Source organism: Clavelina lepadiformis, chromosome 9 (assembly GCF_947623445.1).
Source record: "Clavelina lepadiformis chromosome 9, kaClaLepa1.1, whole genome shotgun sequence".
In the NCBI taxonomy this organism is placed as follows: Eukaryota; Metazoa; Chordata; class Ascidiacea; order Aplousobranchia; family Clavelinidae; genus Clavelina; species Clavelina lepadiformis.
In genome coordinates, this window is record NC_135248.1 from 12,738,062 (window position 1) to 12,763,922 (window position 25,861).

Genomic DNA, 25,861 nt, shown 5'->3' on the forward strand with positions numbered 1-25,861 from the left:
CTGTCCAATAATGAACGCAGTAAATAAATAATTAATAGAGTATTAGATTCGGAAATCATTTGAATTGATTGGTTGCTTTTTAATTGATGGATTGTGTCTATGCACATTGTAGCGTGACATTGCAATTACATCACAGCCAGTGATCACTGTTTGTATGATGTATGACGTGTCGATGACGTGTCGATGACGATTGATGTCGTTGTGCGCCATGTGGGAAACTTAACGACATAATATTGAAAGAAAGCATCTAGAAAACCTAAGAAAGCTAGATGGATGTAAAATTCGCTCAATAACCGGAACCTTATCTTTCCAAATAAATTTGTCAAGGTGGTAAGCACGAAATAAACGAGCTTGGGCCATTTACGCGGGGAACTGACTGGTTGTTATGATTTGATGGATTTTGAAGAGATCGACGCGTGAAAAATTAAATTTTCACAATTTATTATTGCGTGCACAATGTCCATAGATTTTTAAACAAAGTTGCTGTTTCGAATTGGTCTGAGTTAGTTGCGCGTAAAATATCCAATCAAAGCTAAGGCCGATTCTTAGCCGCGAAATCGACACATTGCGTTTGGGAAGCAATCATTCAGAAAATACGCCTGTCATTGTTTGACTTATAAAGTCGTCAATAAAGAAATCCAGAAATCCGCTGAACATTTACTGGTAAAGATTTACGCTGGTCTATGTTTGCTTTAACCATTCAATGAAGGAGCCGACATGGCAGCAACCGTATTGATTTCTGTTGATGGTACTTTGCGTATTGTTAACATTACGACAGCGACTTATGTGAGTTACCTACCTATATGAGTTCCGCTTTCTGCTTGAATGCTGTAAATCAAATTTCAATGAAACAACAGATCGCTGAATCTGGCTATGACGTTCCGAAGAGTTTGCAATCGCATGAATGACGATTGCAACGTGTTTAATTCCAGCAGATAATTGTGCGCAATTACAATTGCAATGGTTAAATATGTTTCGCAGAAGTAAATGCTATGTGGTTGCTACGTTACCTCCATAAACCAAGGTTTGTAGATAACTATATAAAAATTTCAATTACATTCTAGCTGTGTGATTTCACAAAAGATAATATACATAAATTCAACGCACAATATGCATGATCATAATTCGATTAGGCTACATACAGTTTACGTATTACGTCTCTTAGCAGTATTTTGGTTTAAATTACTGTATTTAATTACGTAATTACTATAACTCAGGAAAGCAAACAATTTGTTTGATTATACGCTGTGGTTAGAGATAAAAACGAAGAAAGCCATTTATTTCATTTATTTTTCCTTCTTGTAACCCCACTTTGCAAAATGTACAACAATGGGATATTCCTTGAACCTCTCAGAACGACGATATGCTGCTATCTTGTCGAGTGCAAAGAACCTTTCCTTGTATTTCTTCACATTCGGATATTTATCCAGACAACTGGATTTAAATTCAGTCAACACGTCGAGGCGTTCACAGATCTCAAAATCAACGTAGGTGAGAGTGGAACCGGCCATCCAATCAGAGTTCTGAAGAAATGCGTCCATGGCTTCCAGTATTTTCGGCAGAGTTTCTTCCAAAAAAGTCTTCTTCGAGGTTTCGTAATTGGCGAAGTCAAAAATCACACGAAAAAACCCAGACAAGATGTCTTTGCTCACTTCTTGTGCCATGTCGCATCTTCTCGTTTCTTCCTCAGTCTTTGGGACGAGATTTCCGAACTTCCTGGCAACGTACTTCAAAATCGCCCATTGTTGCGTCATCTTGACGTCACCATCGATAAGGTAGGGTACATTCGGTAAATCTAATCCAAGCTTAAATTTGACGCCAAGCCAATCACTTCTATCAACATTAGGTGGTTCCCCTCTTAATTGATATATTTTGTCTTCATAATCAGCTCCACAATATTCCAATATGGTTCGAATTGATTCAGCCAAAGCCCTGACATCGTAATAACCAAGAATAATCTTAGGCATTTTTATTGAGTTTTATTAACTTTATCCGATCCTACACGTGCAATGAAATATTAAATTCCTGATCTTAAATGATCAAATATTTTTCCAAATCCCTCCTGAATAAAACCGCTTATGGATGGTGCTGCAATTAAACACACTCACAAACTTCAAAGTCACACCAAGCGTTTCTAAAACGACCTTATATAAGCAATCCCCCATTAATAATAATTGACTACCATAACTGAATTCGCTGTTCACTTGAAGAACGTCGATCGACGCCGTTTTTATCAAGTCATTATTTGCTCTTATAACCGTTACAGGATTCATTCATCGCTTCAAGTGATCAATGTCTTTTCAACATCTCTTTTACTGTCGTCTCGATTATGCCCTCTTGTGACTTTCTATTCTACATCACATTGTCAAACGGTGTCAGTAGAGAGCAGATCAATACCATTTTAAAGAATTCAATAAACTTGAGTTTCTCAAGAGAATGAAAGACACGGAGTGGTTTTGTGATTCCTGCGCGTTTGACGTCACGCGTTTCTTGCGTGCATTCTTGTCTTGCCTCTATTTATTGAAACAGAAAAACATTTGCGCGACACTTGTGTGTGGTTGGGCACAAGATCAATGCTTTAGCAGTGGATCCACTGATTTTCGAAAATCGTATCTACGAAAATAATTTTTTGGTTGTCATTGGAACCAAGAAAGGAAAACGTACCGTTAAAAAGTGTTTTTGACGAAAATTTTCCCAAAATCTCAAAATAACTTTACAGGAAAACTAGTCTTGAACTATTTCGCTCAGATCATTTTCTGTGTTCTCCTTGAAAATTAGGTATAAATTTTGCTGCTGTAATTTTCTGCTTACTTGATTTTCGTCTGAAAAGTCACGCAGTTATAGTTGTTTCTTTCTGTTTAAAACTGCGTCATTTACATTCCCTATTTGCACAAGAACACAAAACATTGCATTGGCTTAAATTTCAGCTGCATCAGCTGCATCGGCCTGGACTGAAATATACCAAGTCAATTTATTTTTATTTTTCAAGTCACTTGATCTACACATAACAAACAGACTCATCAAGATAGTAATATGAGTAATATGGGATTACATAAAGCGCATAGATAACTGGTTTCCTTAAGATTCCTTTTTAAATCCCCAGTTTGCAATATGAACTATTATCGGGTATTCCTTGAACCTCTCAGAGCGACGATATGCTGCTATCTTGTCGAGTGCAAAGAACCTTTCCTTGTAATTCTTCACATTCGGATATTTATCCAAGCAACTGGATTTAAGTTCAATCATTTCGTCGAGTCTTTCGCAGATCTCGAAATCAACGTAGGTGAGAGCGGCACCGGACATCCAATCTTTGTCTGAGAGAAACTTCTCCAGGCTTTCAAGATGCTTGGGCAAAACCTCCTTTTCGAAATTCTTTCTTGCATCTTGGTAGTCCTTGCCGAATAAGACCTGCTTGAAACCCAAGAGTAAATCCCTAATTGTTTCTTGTGCCATATCGCATCTCCTCATCTCTTCATCAGTTTTCGGAAGAAGTTTTCCGTATTTTCTGGAGAGGTATTTCATAATCGCCCACTGTTGCGTCATCTTGACGTCACCGTCGATGATGTAAGGTAAATTTGGAAAGTCCAATCCGAGCTTAAATTTGACGTCAAGCCAATCACTTCTGTTCACGTTTGGGGGTTCCCCTGTCATTTCATATCTTTTGTCCTCGTAATCAACCCCACAAAATTCCAACATTAAACGAATGGATTCACCCCTAGCCCGAATACCCCAATAGCCAAGAATTATTTTAGACATTTTTGTTATACGTTTTCAGGCCAGTCAACATGCACCTGTCAATACATATCAAATATAATCACAAATGATCGCAAACATACAAACTTGAAACAACTGCTTGATACATCTCCAAGTGTTATTTAAGAAGCGTTTGCTGCCACAACGCTTATAACTCCGCTCCATTCCATCACAAGGGAATTGATGAACGTGCTAGCACATTGCGCATGCTGATTTTGAAATGCAAGAGATAGTTGCCGTCATAAATCGCACCTAACTTTGCAAACGCGCCGTTTTACTCTACCAGCAGACTTGGCGTCGTGTTACTCGTTTGGGAGCAGGAACTAGTAATGTGCATTCAAGCGAGACGTTACGTCAGAACTATTCAATACCCACATCAATATTGCATGGTGGGACAACGCACAATCTGCTTATCTATTTAAAGCGGTAACGGAGATATTTCCTACTCATTGACATGAACGATTGTCTTTCGCCTGAAGCTGATACACTGAACTGTTCAGGCTGTTGTACTGAGAGCATACTTTATGGCGTGTTTGCTCAGATATTCTTACTCTGAGAAAGTTAAACAATTCTTACAAACCATAACATGTCGGTTACTGAAGAAAATAAGGGCCTTTCTGGATGATATTAATCGTAAAGTGAGTTAATTATTAATCTCGAGCTCTGTGTTTTCGTTTGTACAAAGCACACAACCTATTTTCGATTGATGTACCGCATCCCATCCATAAGCATTTCCAAATCGACATTAGGCTATTGCCACAGTTCAACAGACCAAGCCATATGGCCAATCAATAAGCATTAAATCGTTTGTTTCTTGACTTTCAAAGTATCTTTCGTTTGTACAATAAAAAGTGATTTAAACATCATATAATATATGTACAATGAAGATACACAAGCTCCAAGCCATCGAGAAAAAGCAAGTATTACGACTATCCTCTTTGGTTGATGTTTGTGTGATTTTGTCACGCTTTTGCCAATTAACCACACAGAGAGTTAACGAGTATTTTTAAGTTCGTAATAGGCAAAATGCTAATTTACAACGATACGTTGTAAAACATCGCACAAAACTTTGGCCCATTCTTTTAAATGAAGATTTTCTTGCAAAGCTGTAACCCATGTTAGCTTGACTGAAATTCAAGACTTCTGTCTATAATACGAATTCGCACTTAAAAGCGAAAAACATGTAGAACGTAATCAACCGCTATGTCTTACTTGTCATTAAGACATAACCTATCTCGGTTTCTTCAGGGCGGCTTTGTATATGACGCCCGCTAAATCGCAACCACACGGAAGAACACCGCATGTAGAATGGACTTGTATTTAGGTCCTCGTGCATCACCTTGTGATCATTTTTCGTGTTTAGTATTACCGGCCTGTGTCAGTACATAGCAAACACGGTAAGCTTTTAACCATGCGTCCTTGTTTGAAACTATTAACTATTTTAACAAACTACTGCAAAAATACCAAACACTGCAAACAGAATATCTTGTAAATAATTTTATACCAATTAATTAATATACCAATTTTTTTAAATAAACTTGCCCAAAAATGTCTAAACAAAGTTTAACCCAAACAAAAGAAGTCGATCAATGCAATAAAGCAATTACTGTTAATTACTAATCAAAAATCCTGACTAGCAAGAAAAGAGTTGTCAAAAGAGGAAATGTAGTTTTAATTAGTTTGCCGATAGAAGACAAACTTGACAAAATGACTGCACGATGTTATTGTGGCGTGTGTAGTCAAGGCGGCGCCAAACTTGTTACAGGAGACCATTGTCAAAGACTTGCCACAGCGCACAAACAAAATAAACGAAGGGACAGGATTTCAAAGACAAGTGCACCAAGTTATGCCGCCGACGGAAGCTAAGTTTGTCGGAAGGGATTAACAAAAGGCAGGATTGTTCTGCAGTAAATGGGAATCGGATTGGGAACGTTCCTACAACAAAGTATCCAACACTTCCTTTCGTCAAGTGCTTTAAAAACAAAGACGAAAAGTAAAATGTAAATTTTTCCGTGAAAATGCATAAATTAACTTACAGACTTAGGAAGCCTAACACCGCAAAATGTACATCAGCTTGAGGTTATAAGTTTAGCAAAAGCTGTAATATCGCGACTCATCGCATCTGTTATTGAAGAAATATCTCTTCTGAATTTTAAATTCGTTTCCTCGCTTGTCATTTTACCACAAGGGCAAATGAAGCTAAATTCCGTTCGTCGGCAGCAAAGACAATAATCATGGGAAACCTGTCACAAGAAAACATTATTTAAGTGGTTTTAATAGCGAACGACGTCACCCGTTTTCCTATGACTTTGTTTACGTCACTCGAGGTGAGGCCCAATACGCCATCGAGCTTTTTTCAGCTCTCGAGAACTCGGCTAAAGTCGCGAAATCGCTTTTCGCTTTTTCACATAAAAAGTGCACCGAGTGGAACGCATCGCGCGTGTCTCTAAAATCTTACGTCGTTTATTTCCCAATGAGATGGAATATTCTCGGTATGATGATAGAAGATGCTTTGAGTGCTACGAAATGCTTAAAATTGCACAGAGTAAGAATCAGTACTAAATTGTTAGTAGTACGGCCAAAGTGTAGCGTATGATAAAAGTTAAAGTTTCCATTGAAAGAATTTTTATTTATGAGCGTGTAGTAGTGCCTAGGATAGTTTACCACAGATCCCCAGAGGTTTAAAATTTTAAAGTCAACAACGTATTTTTGTCTCCTTTGTACTAACGTTTTTATCTTTTTATTTTTTTAATGCAAGGTTTTAATTATACAATATACAAGTCCAGACGTGTATAAAAAAATTTCAGGAAAGTTTTCGCAGTCTTACAGCTTTTAAAAGTTTATATCGCAACTAAAAATTGTGATTTTTTGGACTTTTTGATCAGTGATCAGCTACTTGGTAATCTTTGTAGTCAAGTGTAGCTTGTCGTTTGGAGAAAGTTTGTAAATTTGGATCGTCGCCCCTATAATATGAATTGGGGTCCGGCCATGACTGTTGGACCGAGCCCGATGGGGCATCATTTTGCCACCGGAGGGTCCCCGAACCCGATGAACTTGACCCCGACAAGATCAGGTAAGATTTTTTAAAAATATTTCAGGTTAGGATTTTGAGTTATTTAACGCTAATTATATCCAGTTGAATTCATAATGAAATATTTGAAGCAAATTGTAACTGTATTTGAAGTTCTTGATTCTAATTATTTGTGTCAAGTGAGTTAGGTGTGTGTGTTTTGTACAGAATCTATTAATACTAAGATACTAAGTATACAACTAAGGTAATGTAAATGCTGCTGTAAATACCAGCAAGCTGATTTATTTCGGACTGAATGAAATAACTGGAATAACTAAGTTTTGTTGCTTAAAAGTATACCGACGCAAACCAGGTTTCAAAGAGAAGGTTTCAAAAAGCGTCGAAATGCAATTCCCTTTGACTAAAACATCAGTAATTGCCTTTTATCAGGTCGCGGCAGAAATAATCGTTTCCCCCCGATCACTCCGCAGGGAGCTATCAGGCGAAGGTCGCCAACTTTGAAAAAACATCGACCCCGGTCGCCATTTTCTGACATCACCGGTAACTTCCTAAAGAAGTTACGGCAGGAAACTTGCAAGCGCCCTGCTGGTTTCATAACTTTAATATAACACTCAGTAATCGTCACATTTATATAGCGTTAAGACTAATTTGAAGAAGATTTAGGCAAATTCATAAAGAAATATTTACAACCTCAGATAGATCTGCTGCCAGATTTAATGAAATTCTACACTTGGCTTGAACCGGAGCTAAATTAAACTTTTAAACAGACAAATCTCCAACCGCTGTTGTTCCTCACACCGTCAAGTCAGTATTTTGGTTTAAGGGTTGATGCCCAAACCAATTTTCGTATGTCAGTTTGTTAATTGGCTGTCCATCAAGGCATTGAAATCTTATACCCAAGGGACGACGTTTGCAATTTGACGGTTTGAGATGTCGATGGCTGATGTCTGTCCAAGGAATTGCCATTGAGTGAGTTTTAGTCGCTCTTTCATTGACGTTCGGACGTTTTAAAAAGTCAACATTTCTGATTCATGCATGTCCTGCATTTTATGATTAGTTTATGATGTTTATGGTGTTCTTTGTGGTCACCGGTATAACTCTCAACATTGTATTTCGCATAATTCAACAAAAACTTTTTATACACAGGCTCAGCACATAAGCCGTTTTCGTCTATTCAAATAGATAATGTGCGTACGAAATGTCTTGTATTAATAAAACAGAGCATGTATGACTTTAAGTATCATTACAATACACCGCACCCGTACTTAGGTGAAATACTCTCCTTTGTTATGGTCTAAGCCACTGCGTTCATAATCGCTTGTAGTTCATATTAGCGCTCGTCCTGAGTCCGCTGTGTCACCAACGGGTATTTTCTAACACATGATTGTCGGTTTTTATCCTTGTTTCGTTGCATATTGACAAATGGAAATTGAATTAAAGTAGTAGCCTTTTGGCATCCAGCACGGAATAGACTCCTGCTAGGATGACCACACGCTGGGGCTCAATTCCTTTTTGTAAGTCGGCAACATTATGTAGTTGTGATTAATAACGGGCAAAAACGTTGTCTTGTTTTAAATTTATACTGACTTTGGAATGTCATTGCCGCAGAGCGTACGTTCTTGTAACTTAAACAGAGGAAATCTCTTTGCGGCGCTGATGAAGGGTTTTGTGATGGGTTTTGTTTAAAGGTGTTTGATTTTCAAGATTACATCGCTTTCATTTCGACGTCACGTACGTATCACATGACGTCATTACGGCAATAAACCTGTGAAGTGGGAGGTTGTTTTTTGCAGCGCACATCAAGACGATATGCAGGAAGACGTGATTGCTTTTCCCTCGTAATTACGCCGAAGATTGTGCGTTAGGTTTTGTTTCTTAGTTGTAACACAAAATACGTTTCACCTCGATTATGAAGACGAAACATTTTCGTTGTTGTCCGTTTATTTGAACTCTCTAACGCGTTCAGCTGTCACCACCAGATCCCGTAGCGAAATTTTGTCGAAAATGCGTGACTACAATTTCAAATTATTTGGTGCAAAAGTATCAGTAACAACTTTCTTCGTCTTACCAACATCAAAGCTACTTTCGAGTATGTTTGTCGTAAAAACAAAGCGCATAGAAAGGACGGATATATGGTAGGAAATACAATCTCGAGGTTGAAAAGAAGAAGAAAATGTGCTGTTGCCAAACCATCCATTTATGAGAATTTTATAACGTCGTTAAGACATGTTATGGATCACATTCCGTTCATCGCTCCACCGCGTGTTCTGTGGACATCTGCTAGTGGACATGCAAATTGCCAACAGCACCCATGCACTTCTGCTAGTACACAACAGTGAGTTGACGGTTCGATTAAAACCTGAGGTGTATGGCACTGCATATCGGTTGAATGTCTTGTTATGTACAAGAGCCAGCAACGTATAATAACGAGATCAACGGGACTAATTAGAATGGTCCTTGGACATATTTGCTCTTCCTTGGTATAAACAAAGACATTTCAAACGTCAAGTGTCGTTTTGAAAGTGTAACAAAAGCGCTTTCAGAAATGGAAAAGATAACGTCGTTTATTCACTTTGCCACATACGAGCAGCGCTGGAGTAGGCTTGATGGTAAAAGGGCGATTTTCTACATTCACATTTGACCTGTGCCCGGCTCATCATTTTCTACAATTCGTTAAATGTTGTCGAAATCTGCTCTGTTTCCAGTGCTTTCAGTACCATGCATTCCTTTATTGTATAGCAGTCGGAGTCATACGCTAGCGATGCGTTCCTTCGGTTCAAATTCTAATCTTTATAAGGATCAGTTATCGTTACACGATCATTATTATCAATTAAAAGTAACATGGAATTAACCTCGCTTATTACAAATAGGTTTATATCAATAGGTTAAACCAATCGGGCCGCGATTGCGTGAAGCAAAGATTACTTCAACCGAAAGTGATAAATAACCCTGGCTGAGGCGCTCAGGCTTTGGTGTGGGTAAAACTACAAATCCAAAGCAATCTGGATTGACTTGATGTAATTGCTTCACATTGGAACCGATGTTACGACATACCTATGTGAATGTTTTGAGTTGTTCTGAACTTGTATCAGTTGGTTCCGCTGAGAATTGGAATATTTTCATTAAAACTTGTTCATGGACATTATCTTGCGGCAAGAAATTTCTCCGAAAGTTGATATTTCAAAAAGCAATGTGTCTGTGTGCGCAAACTAATGCCATTTATAAGCGCGGGTGTATTGCGGCATTTAAGTTATCTATGACGTCATTCTTCCTTTTTTTGGTAGTGAAAGTATTGGGTTTTTATTTTGGTGTTATATTCATTTCCGCTCTTAAAATTATTACATCCTGTTTCCAGATTAATCACATTTCCTCCAATTAAGATGCCAATTCGTGGCCGGCTGTTGTCATAGTTTGCTTTGCTTAATTCAGTTTCGAGCAATTTTATAGCACCATCAACTTGCGTGTGTGTTATTACTGCTGATCACCAAAAACCTCTTATGTAGATAGGAAAATTCTCGGATGAAATTTAGGCTCTCGAACAACGTAGCTTTACTTTCAATTGCCCATCAAGACCCCGCAATTTACAGCCGTTCGTTTTCTTTACGCGCTTTCAGCGAGAGACAAAACTCAGCTGTAAGGTTCGTACGCTTTCTGTGTCGCCCTCATTTGCTATTCCTTCTCCCGCGCAGGTGGCGCAAATACTCGACGCTCCACGTCTTATACCAACTTGTTTTGACAATGAGCGGTTAAAGAGTTGGTCTTCGCGATGAAAGTTGGATTCGAAATAATGTGTTGTTTTATTGGAGGTTTAATTCGTTTGCTAAAGTTGGTGTGATAGAAGAGATTCTGTGCTATTTTTCTTAGAATTTAAGGTAAAATTGACAATTATCAACCAATTTTTTCTACCCCAAAGCAATTCTTTCAAAGTAACATTTCACAAAATTGTAAAATGTAGTTATATAACATAACCACACTAAACCTATATGATAAGCACGTTTATAATGAAATGACTCATAGGTAATAATAGGAAAACAATAACGAGCGAGAAATTTTAATTCTTTCTCAAACGAAGACAACTTTGCTGTTATAAAAACTATTCAGTGGAACACTTCTCAACGATAATTCATTCTCATCAATTTGACGGTGGATGGATGATGGGTGAAAGTTGGATGTTCTTGTTACTTTAAACTTCCACAGCTTACACAGGGCTCTGTTTTCATACAGCATGTAAGCTCTTGCGTGTTCTCTCCGAAGTGAGTCTTTGTCATTATGCGAGTGACGCTGATTTTAATTGAACATTTCTCACTATATTAGTGGTTGTTAATGTTTTAGGTTTATTCTGACACAAATGTCATCTGGTTTTACACTTGTCAAAAAACCTTTTTCGTTTAATTCGTATCGAAGCTTAGCTTTAACCATAAAAGACAACTCAGGTTTTTCTAGAAATATTGAAAACATTTTGAAGAAAATACGACCGTCATTCCAATGCATTGCTTAAACAAACACACACTAAACATGGAGCGGTCTTCTGCCGGTCAACTGACCAATCGCGCTCAATAATCGTGAAGAATGAAGTGGTTTTGCCAATCACTCGGAAGCACTCAGTGTTACCTTCCAACCAGATATGAAACCTCTCTAAGTTACTGAAAACTTTGTCAAAATATAAGTATTCGGAGATTCTGTACAGGACAGGAAGTATTCCTTTGAGCAAAATAACAATCCAGGTAAAGGCAATTATTTCCTCGTCTCCACAGTTCTTGATTTATAACGGAAATACTACATATTTCTTGTTATGTACAGTAAAATGTCGTGTTTCGCCGTATTTTAGATTTCGTACTTCTGCCAGTGTTCAGCAGAAGGGAACGACGTCGTCATGAAATAAAAGACTTTCCATAATGCAACGGTCTGATTAAGTCAAATTGCGTCCACTAATTTGATTGGTCTATGCAGACCAATCGCAGGGAAGCTACAAAATTTTTGCCTCATGCATTTCAACACGGGGTAAAGCGGAGTTGACTTAGATCTAAAGAACTGCGTGGCTGCTGGCACCAGGCACCGGCAAGCTCTGGCCTGCTTGTAACCTATCTAACTCGTTACAAAAACTTTCACACTTTTGTAGGTGTTTAAGCACCTTGACGGTTTACTATGGCACCAAAAATATGTGTAAAGTCCGTGTAAAAGTTCTATCCGGCGCACGTTCTGCGGCTTGGTATAGTTTATCGTAGATGTACAGTTGACTGACTGCTTATTCAAGAAGGGTGACCGTCTGAATCGGGTTGGAAAGTATGGCCAATAGTAACAGGGTTGCCGAATCAATGGCGTGTTTGATTGGTAAAGAAAAGCACCGCATTATAATCGTATTATTCCATTCAAATCCACCGCCTTTCAACACCCCCCGTTGACCTGGACGCGAACCCGTCAGCGACCACTTTGTCGCTAGCAGTCGCGTCAGCCTGATTGATTGAGATTTGTTTCAAATTATTGACACTTGGCACAATCTATTTTCTTTGGAAGTAAGCCCGCACATAAGAGAACAAGCGATAAAGAGTATTATTAATAAGGTGCTAAACGAACCGGCAAAAACTTTGGGCAACCATGTGAAACGGAAGGCGAGAAAGCGTGTAGCGGAAAAGGACAAAATGAATGAATGAATGATGGCTAATGCTTTCTTATGCTTTCAACCGGTACCCTGCTTTAGTTAAATCTTTTTTGCCACAAGCACATCCTAAGCCTCCAGCGGTGTATCGTTTGTTTTTGAAGCTAGTTTTTTCTGTTTGGGCAAATTAAATTGGGCGGAGCAAGGAACACGCGAGGATTTTACGGCTTGTCAGTTCCTGGACGGCGTGGGAGAATCCTACTGACTGCTGTTATGGCGACATCCGCCGATTTACAAGGTCTTAAACTTAAAGAAGTATTTCCGGGGAGAAAAATCAACGTTATGAATTATTACGACATTGTTGATACGTAAGATGAGAATATGCAGAGTCGTCTCTTAAAATATTATTGAGCTGAATTTCGTTAAATTTCATATAATATTTTTAACTTCATTTGTTGGACCTATCAAACGTTAGTTTCCGTACATATAGAGTTGTCTGTTGTCTAAAGGTGAATGACTCGATCGTATCATATTTAAATGTTGTCTAAGTTACCGCTATTTTGTGATGTCTCCGTTTTGTTACTATAAAAAGACTATTTACACCATTGTTAGCTACATTTTCAGTTTTAAGCGGAAATCTATCCATTTTAAAGTGTCACACATATCGCCTTTATCTTTAATAATTTCGTATTGATTTTCTCTTTTCAAAATTTTCAAGAAAATCAAAATTCACATTCATCGTCTTTAAATTCTAGACTCAGTGTCGGCAGCATAGCAGTGACTGAGGGGTATTAACCGTTCCGCTGCTATTTATACTCATTGAGGGTTCTAACCCTGTCATGTAGTAGTTAGGGCTTAAATCAATTACAATTACATATACCCAGGGTTGTACGTCGGACAGGTGCAGATTAGGCAATATGTGCCGTGTAATAATTAACGATTTTGTTTTCGTATTTCATAGGCCACGGAGGTATTAATCAGCTGGGAGGTGTTTACGTCAACGGGCGTCCACTTCCAGATAGGATTCGTCAGCAGATTGTCGACCAGGCTCATCACGGAGTGCGCCCTTGCGACATCGCGCGGCAGCTTCGCGTCTCTCACGGATGCGTGAGCAAGATCCTGGCCAGGTTAGTGGTTCCAAATATCGAAATAGCGACGGAGTTTTAAGCTCGCAACATAAAACGTTTTTGTACTGATTTAAACGGATTTCCAAAATAGACAATTTATTTTAGTCTGGCGTTAAATTAACCGTAAACTTCAAAGCATGTCATTCACTGTTTGAACTTTCAACTGATCCGATAAATAGCAGTTTTAAAAAAAGAGCTGCTTCGTCATGTACACAAAATATTTGAACTAAAACTTGCGAATTTACGCCGTTTACACTAAAAATCATTTACCAAGCTTTCTCAAAAAGGTGAAATGAAATCACCTTTTGCAAAATACAGTATTTAGGAAGAGTCTATATATATTGATTAATGAGTGTACTTTGACATTTAGTATTGTACAGTATCGAAGTGATTATCGCTTAGTTTTAAGGGTTACCTTGCTTCAGACCTAGTTCTAAACTTTTTGTTTCGGTTTTTATGCCACAAAATCGTAGAAAAGCAAGACAATTCCCACATTTGTACCACAACTGTTAAATAAATAATATCTAATAAAACTTGAGGTCATATAAATATGTTATTGTTTCGGCAGCTTAAACTGCTTATCATTAATCATTCGCGATATTTACAAAATTTATAGATTACAGGCTCGGTCGGCATAAGGGACCGGCTCAAAATTATATTTCTTACCCAGGTATTACGAAACTGGCAGCATAAGACCCGGAGTGATAGGGGGCAGCAAACCCAAAGTGGCTACCCCAAGGGTTGTGGAAAAAATCTGCGAATACAAGCGACAGAACCCGACCATGTTCGCCTGGGAGATAAGGGACAGGCTGCTGAACGAAACGATATGTGACCAAGACAATGTGCCAAGTGTTAGCTCCATTAACAGGTGAGTACACATACGTGTAAGCTCTTGTGGTGCAAGAGTTATGACCATGAAATTACTATTTGCTGCTGTTCAACACTCCGACCTATTGGGGAAAGTTAAAAGTAGTTTTCCAACATAAGCATCTCATAAAGACTGAAAATATTTCGCTTTCTGTCAAATAACAGACAATGTATCGCATAACAAAATGGGAGATTGTTAAAGTGCAAGATGCTTTGTAACATTTGAGACCCCAAATGGCACCCTCAGGTTCGGTTGTAAGATGTTTATTGCTATTGCACGTTGCATGTGGAGAAATAAAGAAGACATTTATGAACGATTTATGACGAACTGGAAACCTAAATTGGGTAAAACGAGAAACATTAAGTAATAAACAGCCATTTTCCGTCAAGTCGTGAGAACACCATTAACTTAAACGTATTTTACCCCTTTATATTTTACATTTCAGGGTAAACTCATATCGTTAAAGGGGTAACATAGCAGACCACCCAGAAAATTTTCCGCAGATTACAGTAGTTAAAACCAGTGGACGTTTTGCCTAAAGTCGAAATTGCTTTACAGGTCTATTTCAAACCGGTTCTGCTTAAATCCAAGCTGGTTAAAATCGACTTATCGTGAAATTTCCTGACTCGGAACAAAATGGCGTTAAAGCATAAAAATCTCTTGGTCGACAAAAACGGGAGAGATTAGACAAAGACCCGCTTCTAAGCCTAACCCTTTGTATGACGTGTACGGGTTGCTTTGAAGACGTAATGGCGCGTTAGTCGACGTCATGATTAACATAATGCGTTTTGTGATCGTTCTAAGAATAAAGGAAGGGAGAGATTTAGAGCTGAAATATTTTGAAATATAACCCAAATAAATGGAGGCCTTTGGTCATGTGATAGAATTATAGGCACAAGGGCACCAAGGTGTCATCATCAGCTTATACCTTGGATATATGTAGACATGAATTACGCTGATGTAAGTTGCGTCTTATGTTAGTCACAATTGTTTGTACATGTTGGGGTATAGTGTTGGTCTGCTTCCTGCTTTGTGATTAGTTTTTACTTTACCCACGGTCTTTAGTGGAGATTATTATACCAAAATTTATTTTAACGTCTTTTTAGCAGCAATGAGATATTTTTTCTACTCCATTGTTTTCAGAATTGTGCGCAACAAAGCGGCGGAGAACGCCAAGCATCATCACCATCAGTTAGCTCACGTCGTTGGCATGCCTCCCTCCCCCTCACTGGGTAAGTTTATTTTGCTTTCTTGGGGCAAATAAGCTCGAAGCTCGGAGCCAAATTCCTTGAAAAATTTAATACGATGGAATGTCTACGCTAAGTGTACCCATGTCTACACCTAAAACACCTCGCACTCGAAGTGAAGAATTTGAAAATTCGATTTGAGAAACGTTTTGCTTTCAACGCTCTTTAAACTGGCAAAGGAATTTTTTATTAGGGCAAAGGAATTTACGAGCATATTTTGACATCAACCTGATCTTAGAATATAATATCCTGAACTTTAAGTTATATCAAACCCATTGATTTCGGTGATATGAACAAAAATCTTATGACAGTGACACTCTTACGACCGTCTATAAAAAACATAACCAGTACAGAAGATACGACTTTCTTTCCTGGTTTTTAGAATCACCTAAAAATACCAATTTAATAGAAAAACATTTTAACTCCAGGTATGCCTTCCACTTGCATACCGTCCATGACTGCAGACCACGATATAAGATCTTCGTATACTATCAACGGGATACTCGGGATTCCTCCATCCAATCCTCATCTTCTTCCACATCATGTCCACGGCTCTTCTACGGAGACAAATCCCGCAATGTACAATTACCCGAAAGGGGCCCACCTCACCCCTCCTGGCGGTGTCTCCGTTCCGAGGATGCAGATTTATCCTCCTCACCAAACACAAGGTACGATATGTTTTCCATCACTCTATCTGCGTTTCATTTTGCCTTTTTATCATCCATCTTTATTGGTTTTATGGCATTTTATTCGTTACGTGAATCAAAAAGTCGTTTACATTTACAAAGAAACGTAGTAGGTCTAAAGCAGACGAATTATGAAAAAAAACGATTTTATTGCTAAATTTATGCTAAATTTTATTGCTTAATTTATTTTATTAAGCAAAAAAATCACACCACCCTACCCAAAAAAATCATTCTGGCCTCATGATTGATCGATCACACATACCCGCGCAAATGCGGCTACGTGTTAAATATTTTAAGACTTTAAGTTTGAAATGATGGAGCGTTAGTTGTCGACAAGCTGTTCATTATCCCGTACAGTTGTAGGCCTAATAACAGCCGCTTTTTACATGTTCGAGAGCCGTTCGTTTTCCTGTGGTAATTTCCTGTGACACCAAACGATTACAGAAAAGCGACTGGAAGAGGTCACGAAGGTATAGAAAGGAAGCAATAACCCGGTGTCTAACCCATTTCGAAAATTGCCCCGGGATAAAAGCGATCCGGGCGTGTTTTAGTCTAAACAGGGCAACGTTTAGACTGTCACATGATGCAAATTAACTCCAGGGCAGACCTATTTAAGTTCGGGTAATTGAATGAGACCAGTTGAATCACGTATCGAAAATTGTTTTCTGAAAACACCAGCGGCAATGGGAACAGTAACTAGTTAGCCGGTACGCTATGAATCAAACGAGCGATTAAGTCAAGATAGACGGCCCTTCTCATTGTGGGTTGTTTACGGTGTGACGTCGATGGGTAACATCATACCATGGTGTTTTGGTCCCGCTATTAGCGTAATCAACATCACCCAATAAAAAACGCAGAAAGCAAACGTCGCGTCAATTTCTCAAAACTGTTCAACACCTACGTAATGTTCAACGAAGTAATAAGAAGAAAGGAGAACTGATTCACCGGCCAAAGAAATGGTAACGTTAAAATAATGTCCAACTGGGCATAGACGGTCGTTGTGTTCTTTCTTCCCATGAAAGTATAAAGCACCAACGCCCAAATCAGTCGCTTAATTATTTGATCCAATTATACGTGCCCGAGTAAAGACACGTGTTTTTGATTGTGTTTGGACAAGCTTTTTAAGGCTCGTTAGCGAAGGTCGAGGAGTGAGTAATGTTTGAATTCCTCACTCAAGTCATGCAATGGGCTATGATTGATGCCACCATAAATGAACGTCTTCTGCCATTAGCAGGTAAAAAACTTGAAGTTTGTGTATTGGGAGAGTTACTTCGGAAACTTTATTGGTCAATTTTACTTGGGCTTTCGTTTTAACCATATACGATAATTTTAAACTGATAATAAATTTTTAACTTAAAACTAAAGCTTTTTTACATGAGCGTTTATAAATGCAAAAATACCGAAAAAATTAGCCCATCTAAATTACCAAATACTTTACATAAGTTAAGCAATTTCTTTGGAAACCTGGTACCTTCGACAGAACAAACAATATCGTCAAAATATCCTGACCATTTCGCTTTATGATAAAGTCTGAATCCTAACGCTTAAGCCTAGCATTAGTGGGTCTTAACCGTTTGGTCTTTAACAACCCGTTTGACTGCAGCATTACGTTGGCGGTACCTGACTATTCAGAAAAGGGATTTCAAGGCGACATGTAATAATTGGTTTTACTTTCAATGATCTACGAAGGAAACGATAGTAAGGATCAAAGGGTGCCACTAGGCATCATGGGTCGTATTCAACTGGCGCCTACGGGATTGCTGGATTTCAGTCAGTCTAAAACACGTGAAAAGTTCGTGCCTTGTTCTTCTTGTAGCACCTTTGTACGAATCGGTGTAGACGCTTAATTACAGCGTTCAATACACATCTTAACCGGGGCTTTAGCAAGACTTAATTTCATTAAAACAGACCGACATTAAAATTTACCGTGGCCTACTACATCATTTGGACAACCACAAAATCTTGGACATCCCTTCAATATTTCCCAGGGGCTGCGAAGTCATTTTTCAGAATTTCAAACTTTATTAGCTCAAGGGTTCCAAGAAAGCAGCTGACAACAGCTTTACACGTAACGACTCCTCCTTTTAAGAATCTTCTGCTGTAGTAAAATCACCATCATCATCTTACTTGAATTATATGTCATGCGTCGTATGACGTCACTTTTCAACTATCATCTGGTTTTTGTTTAACGAACAGGAATTATTTTTGTCAACAGAAAACGGCTACCCCAGCTTAAGCGTCCCCACAGAAGGGTCGACGAGACCTATGTACCACGACCGCTTTGCCTCAGCAGCCCACTCCCCACACCAAGCTAATCACGTGATATCGAACATGCACGGTCAGAGTTTGCAGGGAACACAACGCCAGTTTGCTGCAGGAGGAATGAAAGAAACATCTTTGGACAATAAGGTGAGCTGTTCAGTGAAACTTCAGAAAAACTGCGAAAGAGTTTTCGAAATGTATAGGGCTGCGGATAGCTTACATCAGTGTGCTACAGGTTAGGCGTTGTGGTGCTTTCAAGCTGTGACGCGACACGGGGGTCTATTATTTGCTTGGATTTGAGCTCAAAAACAAACTTTATTGTAACTCAGTACAACAATTTCTGGACAAGTGTCATATCATAAGCATCAAAATTCTTTAGTGGAGTCAAAGCTGAATATTTCTCTACTTTGTGGTGCAGCGCGGCCGGAGTACTGTGTAAATAAAACAGACCTAAACTTAATGAGCCTCACCTTAACCTCCAACGTATATAATGGGGTTAGTTTTGGGTGAGGGTTTGGGTGAGGATTCTAGCACGTCACGTCTGTTGTTCCAGACGGAGTTATAAACTCGTATACTTGATAAAGTTTGCAGTTTCTAGAGTTTCTATTTTAGGTGTAAATATCACGAAAATATCAAATATCACGAAAATGATCCCACAGAGGCGACTTGACCGGTTATCGAGTGCCTTTTTTGCCACCTGTGACTTTTCTGTTGAAAAATCAGACAATGTGTCACAGTAACAGTAAAAAATATGGCCAAAATGACATATTATTTAGCGCTATTTTTCTGTGGTGCGTTATTGGAAACATAAACAACGTAATATGTTGTATAGTTTGGCTATATTTTTGTTATCAAATTTCTGACTATATTTGAATACAAATTCAAACGACAGTGTAAACGCTACAAGCGCAAACATATTAAAATGTTAGAGGAAGAAGTTTTCTATACAGACATTATATGATTTATGGCCGAGTACTTATTTACCTACATCCTGTTCAGGTTTTTTGAAAAGAAATTACGGGTTCCAAAAATCACTGGCTTCGGTATTTTTTTATGTATTTCTAATAGATGTGTTGAGCCCTTTTGCAAATCGAAAACAAACTTGCAAGACGAGTTAATACAGGAACCGATCGTCAATTCATATTTAATTTGTTTACTTTGGTCCCAATAGAGGAGATTCTCGGTACTAAAAATATCATAAGCGATCACGATATTTGCCGATGCTTGAAATAAAACCTCACAGTTGCGGTTTTCCAGGTTTTAAAATTGATCTTCATCGTGATCCCGCGACAGCAAAATTTTTTGATCTTACAGTAAATGCTTTTGTCTTTTTCTCCCGACTCAGTCATCTTATTTTGTCTCTCGTTGTTTTTCGTTGTGCTTGTTTCTGAGTGTTTCTTTTAGGTTTCGTGCAGTTCCATTATTGTTCCTTGAAATTCTCGAAGCCGCTTTTGAAGGAGGAAATATAAAGAAACAAAACCTTTTGTTACTTCTTTTATCTCGATAATAAAGCCCCTTTCTTGTTTCGCGATAATCATGGGTAAATATTATCCTACTGGATGGTGCCAACAAAAGGGGGTGCGCGTTTTAGACCCTATAATTTAAGCGCGAAGACAATCTTCCTACATTCTATAAAGATCATTTTTGCGCTGAGGAAGCGACATAAGGAAAGAATTCTTTGCCAAAGCACGAATCTTCCCTAAGACCTATTATTTTGTTTGGAATAACATATAACCGTTATGTCCGTATATTGTTTTGAAATAGTACTGGAAAATTTACGCTTCTTGTGCCTTTTCAATACAAGCAGTAGTATTGTTGTTAAATTATTTTTCATAATTACACCAACACGACTTTGCATTCAAATGAATGGTGAATGCTTGTACCTTGTATTTCGAAATCTAGTTTATTTTATCAGGACCTAAAGTCTAAAGTGTTTCAAAGGCATAGAAACCTTAACGATTTTTTAAATATTTCAGGCGACCAACCGAAGCGAATACGATACGTTCGGACAGTGTGGGACAATGGTCCCCCGCACCACGGCACCTGCCAGTACCGCCTGCGGGAGTTTGCACCAATCTCGCCCGGAGAGCTCTTCAGCAATCTACACAGGTACAGTAGGGTGGTTTTTAATTACGTCATCCTCATTACGTCATGCCTGTGTCATGTAGACGTTGTCTGTGAAGTCACGACAGTTATGATTGTAGTAACGTACGTTTCATGAAATGAAGTTTAGTAAGTTTCATGATGTAATGAACCCATGAGAATATTAGGGTTCCGTTGGCCTCAAGTCACCCGCTTCACCCTGTTCATCACCCACAGGTAGTAGCGGTCAAATTGGAAGTGAACGTGATCGGGTTATTAGCATTAAAGAGGAAACCGATGATTTGGGGGCAACTGTGACCCCAGCTGCAAAACACCTCAACACCAATGCAATCGATAAATTGAACCCAATCTCGCAGTACCCCCAAGTTGTTAGTTCACCCCACACACCCCGCCCAGCATCGCACGAACCCCAACTCACCACGATGCAACCCATCGACCCCGCAGCTAACCAACCTACCAGACCTAACCAACCTGGGGATTCCCTGCAGACTGCCCCAGGGGTACACTCCGGTACTATTGCGAGTACGGTACCAACCCAACAAGAACCTACACCAGTACAATACCAACCTCCTAAACCCGCTGCTCCAATAGAGATTTCGTCATCTTACCAACCGTTTCTTTACCCCACTTCTCAAGCTCTTCCGACGACAAACATGGGGCCCGGCTACTCTCCTTTTGCCCCTGGTTACGCACACGATCCCGCATTCGTGATGCATCCTAACCAAAACCATGCTCCCAACCAACCGTTTTTCCCCGCCTTGCCCCCGAATGATCATCGGGATCCAAACCAATCCTCTCCTTCGTGCCCCTCCCTCCCCCCGGTCCCGTCATTCCTGCACGGTTCATCTCATCCAAATTATCATCATCATGCTCACTACGCTCCATCGACATCTTCTAATCAAACACAACTCTCAGGTAGTTCTTTCATTCGTAGTTGTCTTAAACACTAACTCTGTTCTACATACCACATGTTCCTTTATGTTGACTGGGTAGTGTCATTTTGGTTGTGTTAATGTGCTTGATTTTTATGGTTTTAGTGGTTACGTTTATGTGACCTTTTTGACTTTTTTATTACTTCATAAATCACTTTGCCTCTCTCTGTACAAAACATTTTTTTTATGGGCTGAGATCTAAGGTTGTGCGCAGACGACAACTTAAACAGCGTTATAACTGTAAAATGCAGCCAAGCGTCGGTAGAGCAATTGAGTCCAAAATTAAAAGATTTCTGAACCACTTGGGAACCTGACAGCGATTTCATGTATAGCGATAAATAAAATAATGACTGTGATCTGTAAAAAAGATAATATTTCAGCCGCACAGCAATCGTTGATTACTTCTTCTAGCTTTTTAATTTTTGTTTTAACAGATTTACACCCGACATCTTAGTTGGTTGTCAAGCTTATGATTACAGTTGAGTGGGTACCCGGTGACCCTCGCAGTAAGTCGCATGATACCAACTACACGCTTGCACCTGTTTAAGCGAAAATTTAACCCAGAACTTACTGAATTTACTTCCGCAGTTGTGGGTGAAACATTAAGTTCTGGAAATGGTTGAAAACCGGGTTAAACTGTATAGCTGTAGTTTGCGTTTTTCATTTTTTCAACCAAATCTTGAATTCGCTCTTGTATAAGTTCTATGTTTTAGCTACAATAACATCACAATCAAAAATTTTGTAAAATCTTTCTGTGTACAGTATTTCCTATAAAAAAATTTAATAAATATTTAAATAAATTTTCTACAAAAAGGAATCCAAATTTTAAAGTAATTTTGCCAAAAACACTTTTTGTTTTGCCTTTAAACCGGCAGACTTGTTCACGGGACACTCACTTATCAATGTTTCGAAGTCGCAGCGCTTTCATTACGACTGGTGCCTATTCTGCAGATCTAGTGCCAATAGGATGTTAGATTTGCCTAATTTTAGTATATGATAGTAATATAAGGTAACCCTAAATATGTGGAACACAAAACATAAATAAACTCATTGAGATTTTATAGCTTAATGGGTTTTGGTAAATATCAGCGTTTTTAAAATTGGGGCCACGGGACAACTTCTGCGCCCACCCCAAGGCACAAAAGGATAAGTTTCTGCCACCATTTTGGAAAAGCGAAAACTTGAAAACGAAATGGTTTTCATCTGATTAAGGCCTGATACGTCACGGCAAAGCTATGCACATTTTTTAATTTAAATTTAACATTATAAGATTAACCTTTCATGTATTTTCGGGAAATTTTGCGTGCAAGGAGAATAAGCCTGTTTTTTGTTATAAAAATAACCGTTATTTAAATCACCTGCGATTTTCGTTTGTGGGTGACGTACTTTTGCGACGTGCTCCTACGTAAACTCTGTCTACTTTTGTGCGGGGGGAAGAACGTAATTTTTAAGCAAGGCAGCAATTTTGCGGGATTACTCAACGACCTAGCAGCACCAAAAAGAGACATTATTACGAAACAGGAGCGAGCTGTGTTATCAGGATAAACCTAATTACGGCATTCTAAAAGAGCTTTGTGAGGTAATAAGGCGATCGTTGAGATACGACAGAAGACAATATTTAGAGTGGGACGCAAGTTAATCCCTGTGGTTGATGGCTTCATGTTATGTATTTTTACGGGGCTTAAGGATGTTTTTGCAGAAAATCTTCATCGGTCTTGTTTTCATTTTTATTTTCCTTTGCTTGCTTTTTTTAACTATACTCACTTACTGTTTTTTCTCTCTTTCTAAAAGTGAAGCTTTTTGTCGTATATTTTTGAACATTTTACGCAAATTTAACTCTAAATTTTCAGTCTTGCCTCACCAAGATCCGAACAGAAGCGAAGGATGTGACGTAGCAAACGGAAGTCCATCCTGCGTCCCCACTACATCACTTCCGTCAACTTGTGATAACAATGCCTATTCTGACGTCAACAATCCAGCTTCGTATTCCGCGATAAAGACATCATCACAGAAAACACCTCTACCGCCAGCTACCGATCACTCTCTTTATGGTAAGTTGACCACAACGAACTGCTCGCAACGAATAAATTACTGTTTTCATGGACTCGCATATTAATTATTTGCTGGCTCCATTTACAATACAGAATGTTCAGTAAAGGTTTTGTAACGTCACGTAGCAAAGGTTTGAAGTAAACAGAGTTACTCTTCCCTGACAGGCAGCAATTACCCAGACCAGCGAAGCGCGAGGCACCCCTATACAGGCTACAACGAATCATGGAAAATCACTCAACCGCCCGTTTTCGGTGAGTTTTTTTTGGGCGTTGGAGAGTAATTTCAAGGTTATTTTAGTTGGTTTGGTTGGATTTATAGTTTTGTAAACAATTAGTTATACATTTACGGACAATTGACAATAGATTTACAAAGAAATATTTATAAGTCATTACTTTAATGGGAAATGTTGGTATATATAGAAAAAATTACAGCTCCAACAAACATTTAACATAAAATGACATTTAATCAAGAAAATCACAAATGTTCTTTTGTTAGATGGGGCCCCGGTACATCTGCACGATGGCGTTGCGGAGCAAGATTCGAGTTTGAACAATTTAAGATTGCGCGCAAAGGAACACACGGCAAATATGGGACTAATAAGTGCACAGTAGTTTCAGCCTTGATCAAACTGGTGCAGTATTTTTCTGAATTTGACGAAGAACTTGCTTAATATTGCCAAATGTACGACGTTTGGAATTTTGTGATTTTTTTTCTTATTGTTTATGTAATATGTGTATTTCGTTGTGATACCACCTTATTACTTCAAATTACAGTAGAATGTATAAGTTAATTGTAGATGTTACAAACTTTGTCTGTTCGCTTGTTTTTTTCTGAAATAGCTACTCGATCGTCTAGAGTTTGTTTTTTTTGTGGCAAACATGCTTTTTGTGTGCGTCTCCCTAAAGTTTAAGCTACCTAAAATCTGCCAAAAATGTTTTATCAAACCGCTTGTAGCAGAATGGTTGTAAGTGTATAAAGCACATTAGTAAGACTGCTTATAAACGGTTGAATACCTTCAAATTAGACCTTAGATGTGCTAAAACACTGCCAATTTAGCCATATAAGTCACTTTGTATGGAGCCAAATTTGTTTCCTTACGAAAGTTGCTGATTGGTATTTTTTATAGTGTTTGTGTGGAAAGAGTATTCTGTATCTTTTTGCTTTACTTGTACATGGTTTGTTTTCTTACATTATATCGTACCGGTTTTATTCCAGCTTTGCGTCTCTCTATTCCATGTCAACCACATTACGTCATCCAAACGCGTTACGTCATTGAAATCTACGTCATTTTCTTATACAGTTTGCTATAAATGCAGTAGCCATGCAGAATGACTGATCTTAATAAGGTCCCTGATAGTTTTATTGACCTTGTAAGGCGCAAGTGCAAGTTTTTCGACAGACTATTTCAATAAATGTTTGTTCGTCTTCTAACTGTACTTGTGTCATTTAATTTGGAGCGACCTTGATAGACAGAAAGCCGAAGTTGTCTTGCTTATGTACACGCAACAAATGTTAAGAAGCATTCCTGGTTGAAAACGGTTGAAAAGTAGACGCACGCTGCGTCTGAACATACAGTTCATTTCTGAAAAATTAAACCGCGCAATTAAAGGTTAATTTCTATAACCCAAGATCAACAAATTAACTGGTCACACAAAAGTTAAAAAAACTTATGAGAAGAAATAAACCGCTTTGAAGTGTAGTCAGCTTTGATTCACCAACCATTTAGGCGCTTGGTGTCTTTCAGCGGTACTAAAAGTGTAGGTAGCTTTACCGCTAGGTTTCAGTAAAAGTTCAAAATGACCAAATTTTCCCGCTTTTCTCACTCACACAATTAATAAAAATAGAGACAAATCTGTCGGTGAGTGCTGGCGGTAGGACGTCGTTTGTTCTTTGCTCTGACAGTGAGTTTTTAACTATATGACAACGTCTTCTTTTGTGCGTAGTTTTCAATTATAAATATCATGAACACTCAAGTGTTACCCTGGTGACGTGCCTCGCCGTGAAGCAGGCCGAGACGTTTATTCTCGTTACGCAACACACGTGACCCCAATTATCTGCTACGACGGGTCGTTCCATTTTTGATTGTGCGGTGGACAGTTGCTTTGTTTGAGAATAAATAATCGAGCTAAAGCGTACAGTCTCGTTCATTAGAAAATGCGAAAACGTATTTGTCATTTGTCTACAACAAGGGTAGGTCCTTTTTG

General features: G+C 38.6%; 1 protein-coding gene and 2 pseudogenes across 2 annotated transcripts; 1 reads left to right on the top strand and 2 right to left on the bottom strand.

Moving 5' to 3' along the window:
* Positions 1 to 905: 905 nt before the first annotated feature.
* LOC143470718 (glutathione S-transferase Mu 1 pseudogene) lies at positions 906 to 1,994 on the bottom strand (annotated as a pseudogene).
* A 1,084-nt stretch (positions 1,995 to 3,078) lies between these two features.
* LOC143471398 (glutathione S-transferase Mu 1 pseudogene) lies at positions 3,079 to 3,756 on the bottom strand (annotated as a pseudogene).
* Positions 3,757 to 6,618: 2,862 nt separating this feature from the next.
* LOC143471033 (uncharacterized) lies at positions 6,619 to 25,088 on the top strand. Of its 2 annotated transcripts, XM_076969358.1 has the most exons (11): positions 6,619 to 6,826; positions 13,342 to 13,507; positions 14,178 to 14,375; positions 15,519 to 15,607; positions 16,051 to 16,290; positions 18,524 to 18,717; positions 20,547 to 20,679; positions 20,890 to 21,588; positions 23,456 to 23,656; positions 23,822 to 23,908; positions 24,153 to 25,088. In XM_076969358.1, the coding sequence occupies exons 1-11, from the start codon at positions 6,724 to 6,726 to the stop codon at positions 24,266 to 24,268; spliced, it is 2,226 nt and encodes a 741-aa protein (XP_076825473.1). In that variant the 5' UTR covers positions 6,619 to 6,723; the 3' UTR covers positions 24,269 to 25,088. The 2 variants fall into 2 exon arrangements, with proteins under 2 accessions (XP_076825473.1, XP_076825474.1); XM_076969359.1 differs by lacking the exon at positions 20,890 to 21,588.
* Positions 25,089 to 25,861: the final 773 nt, after the last annotated feature.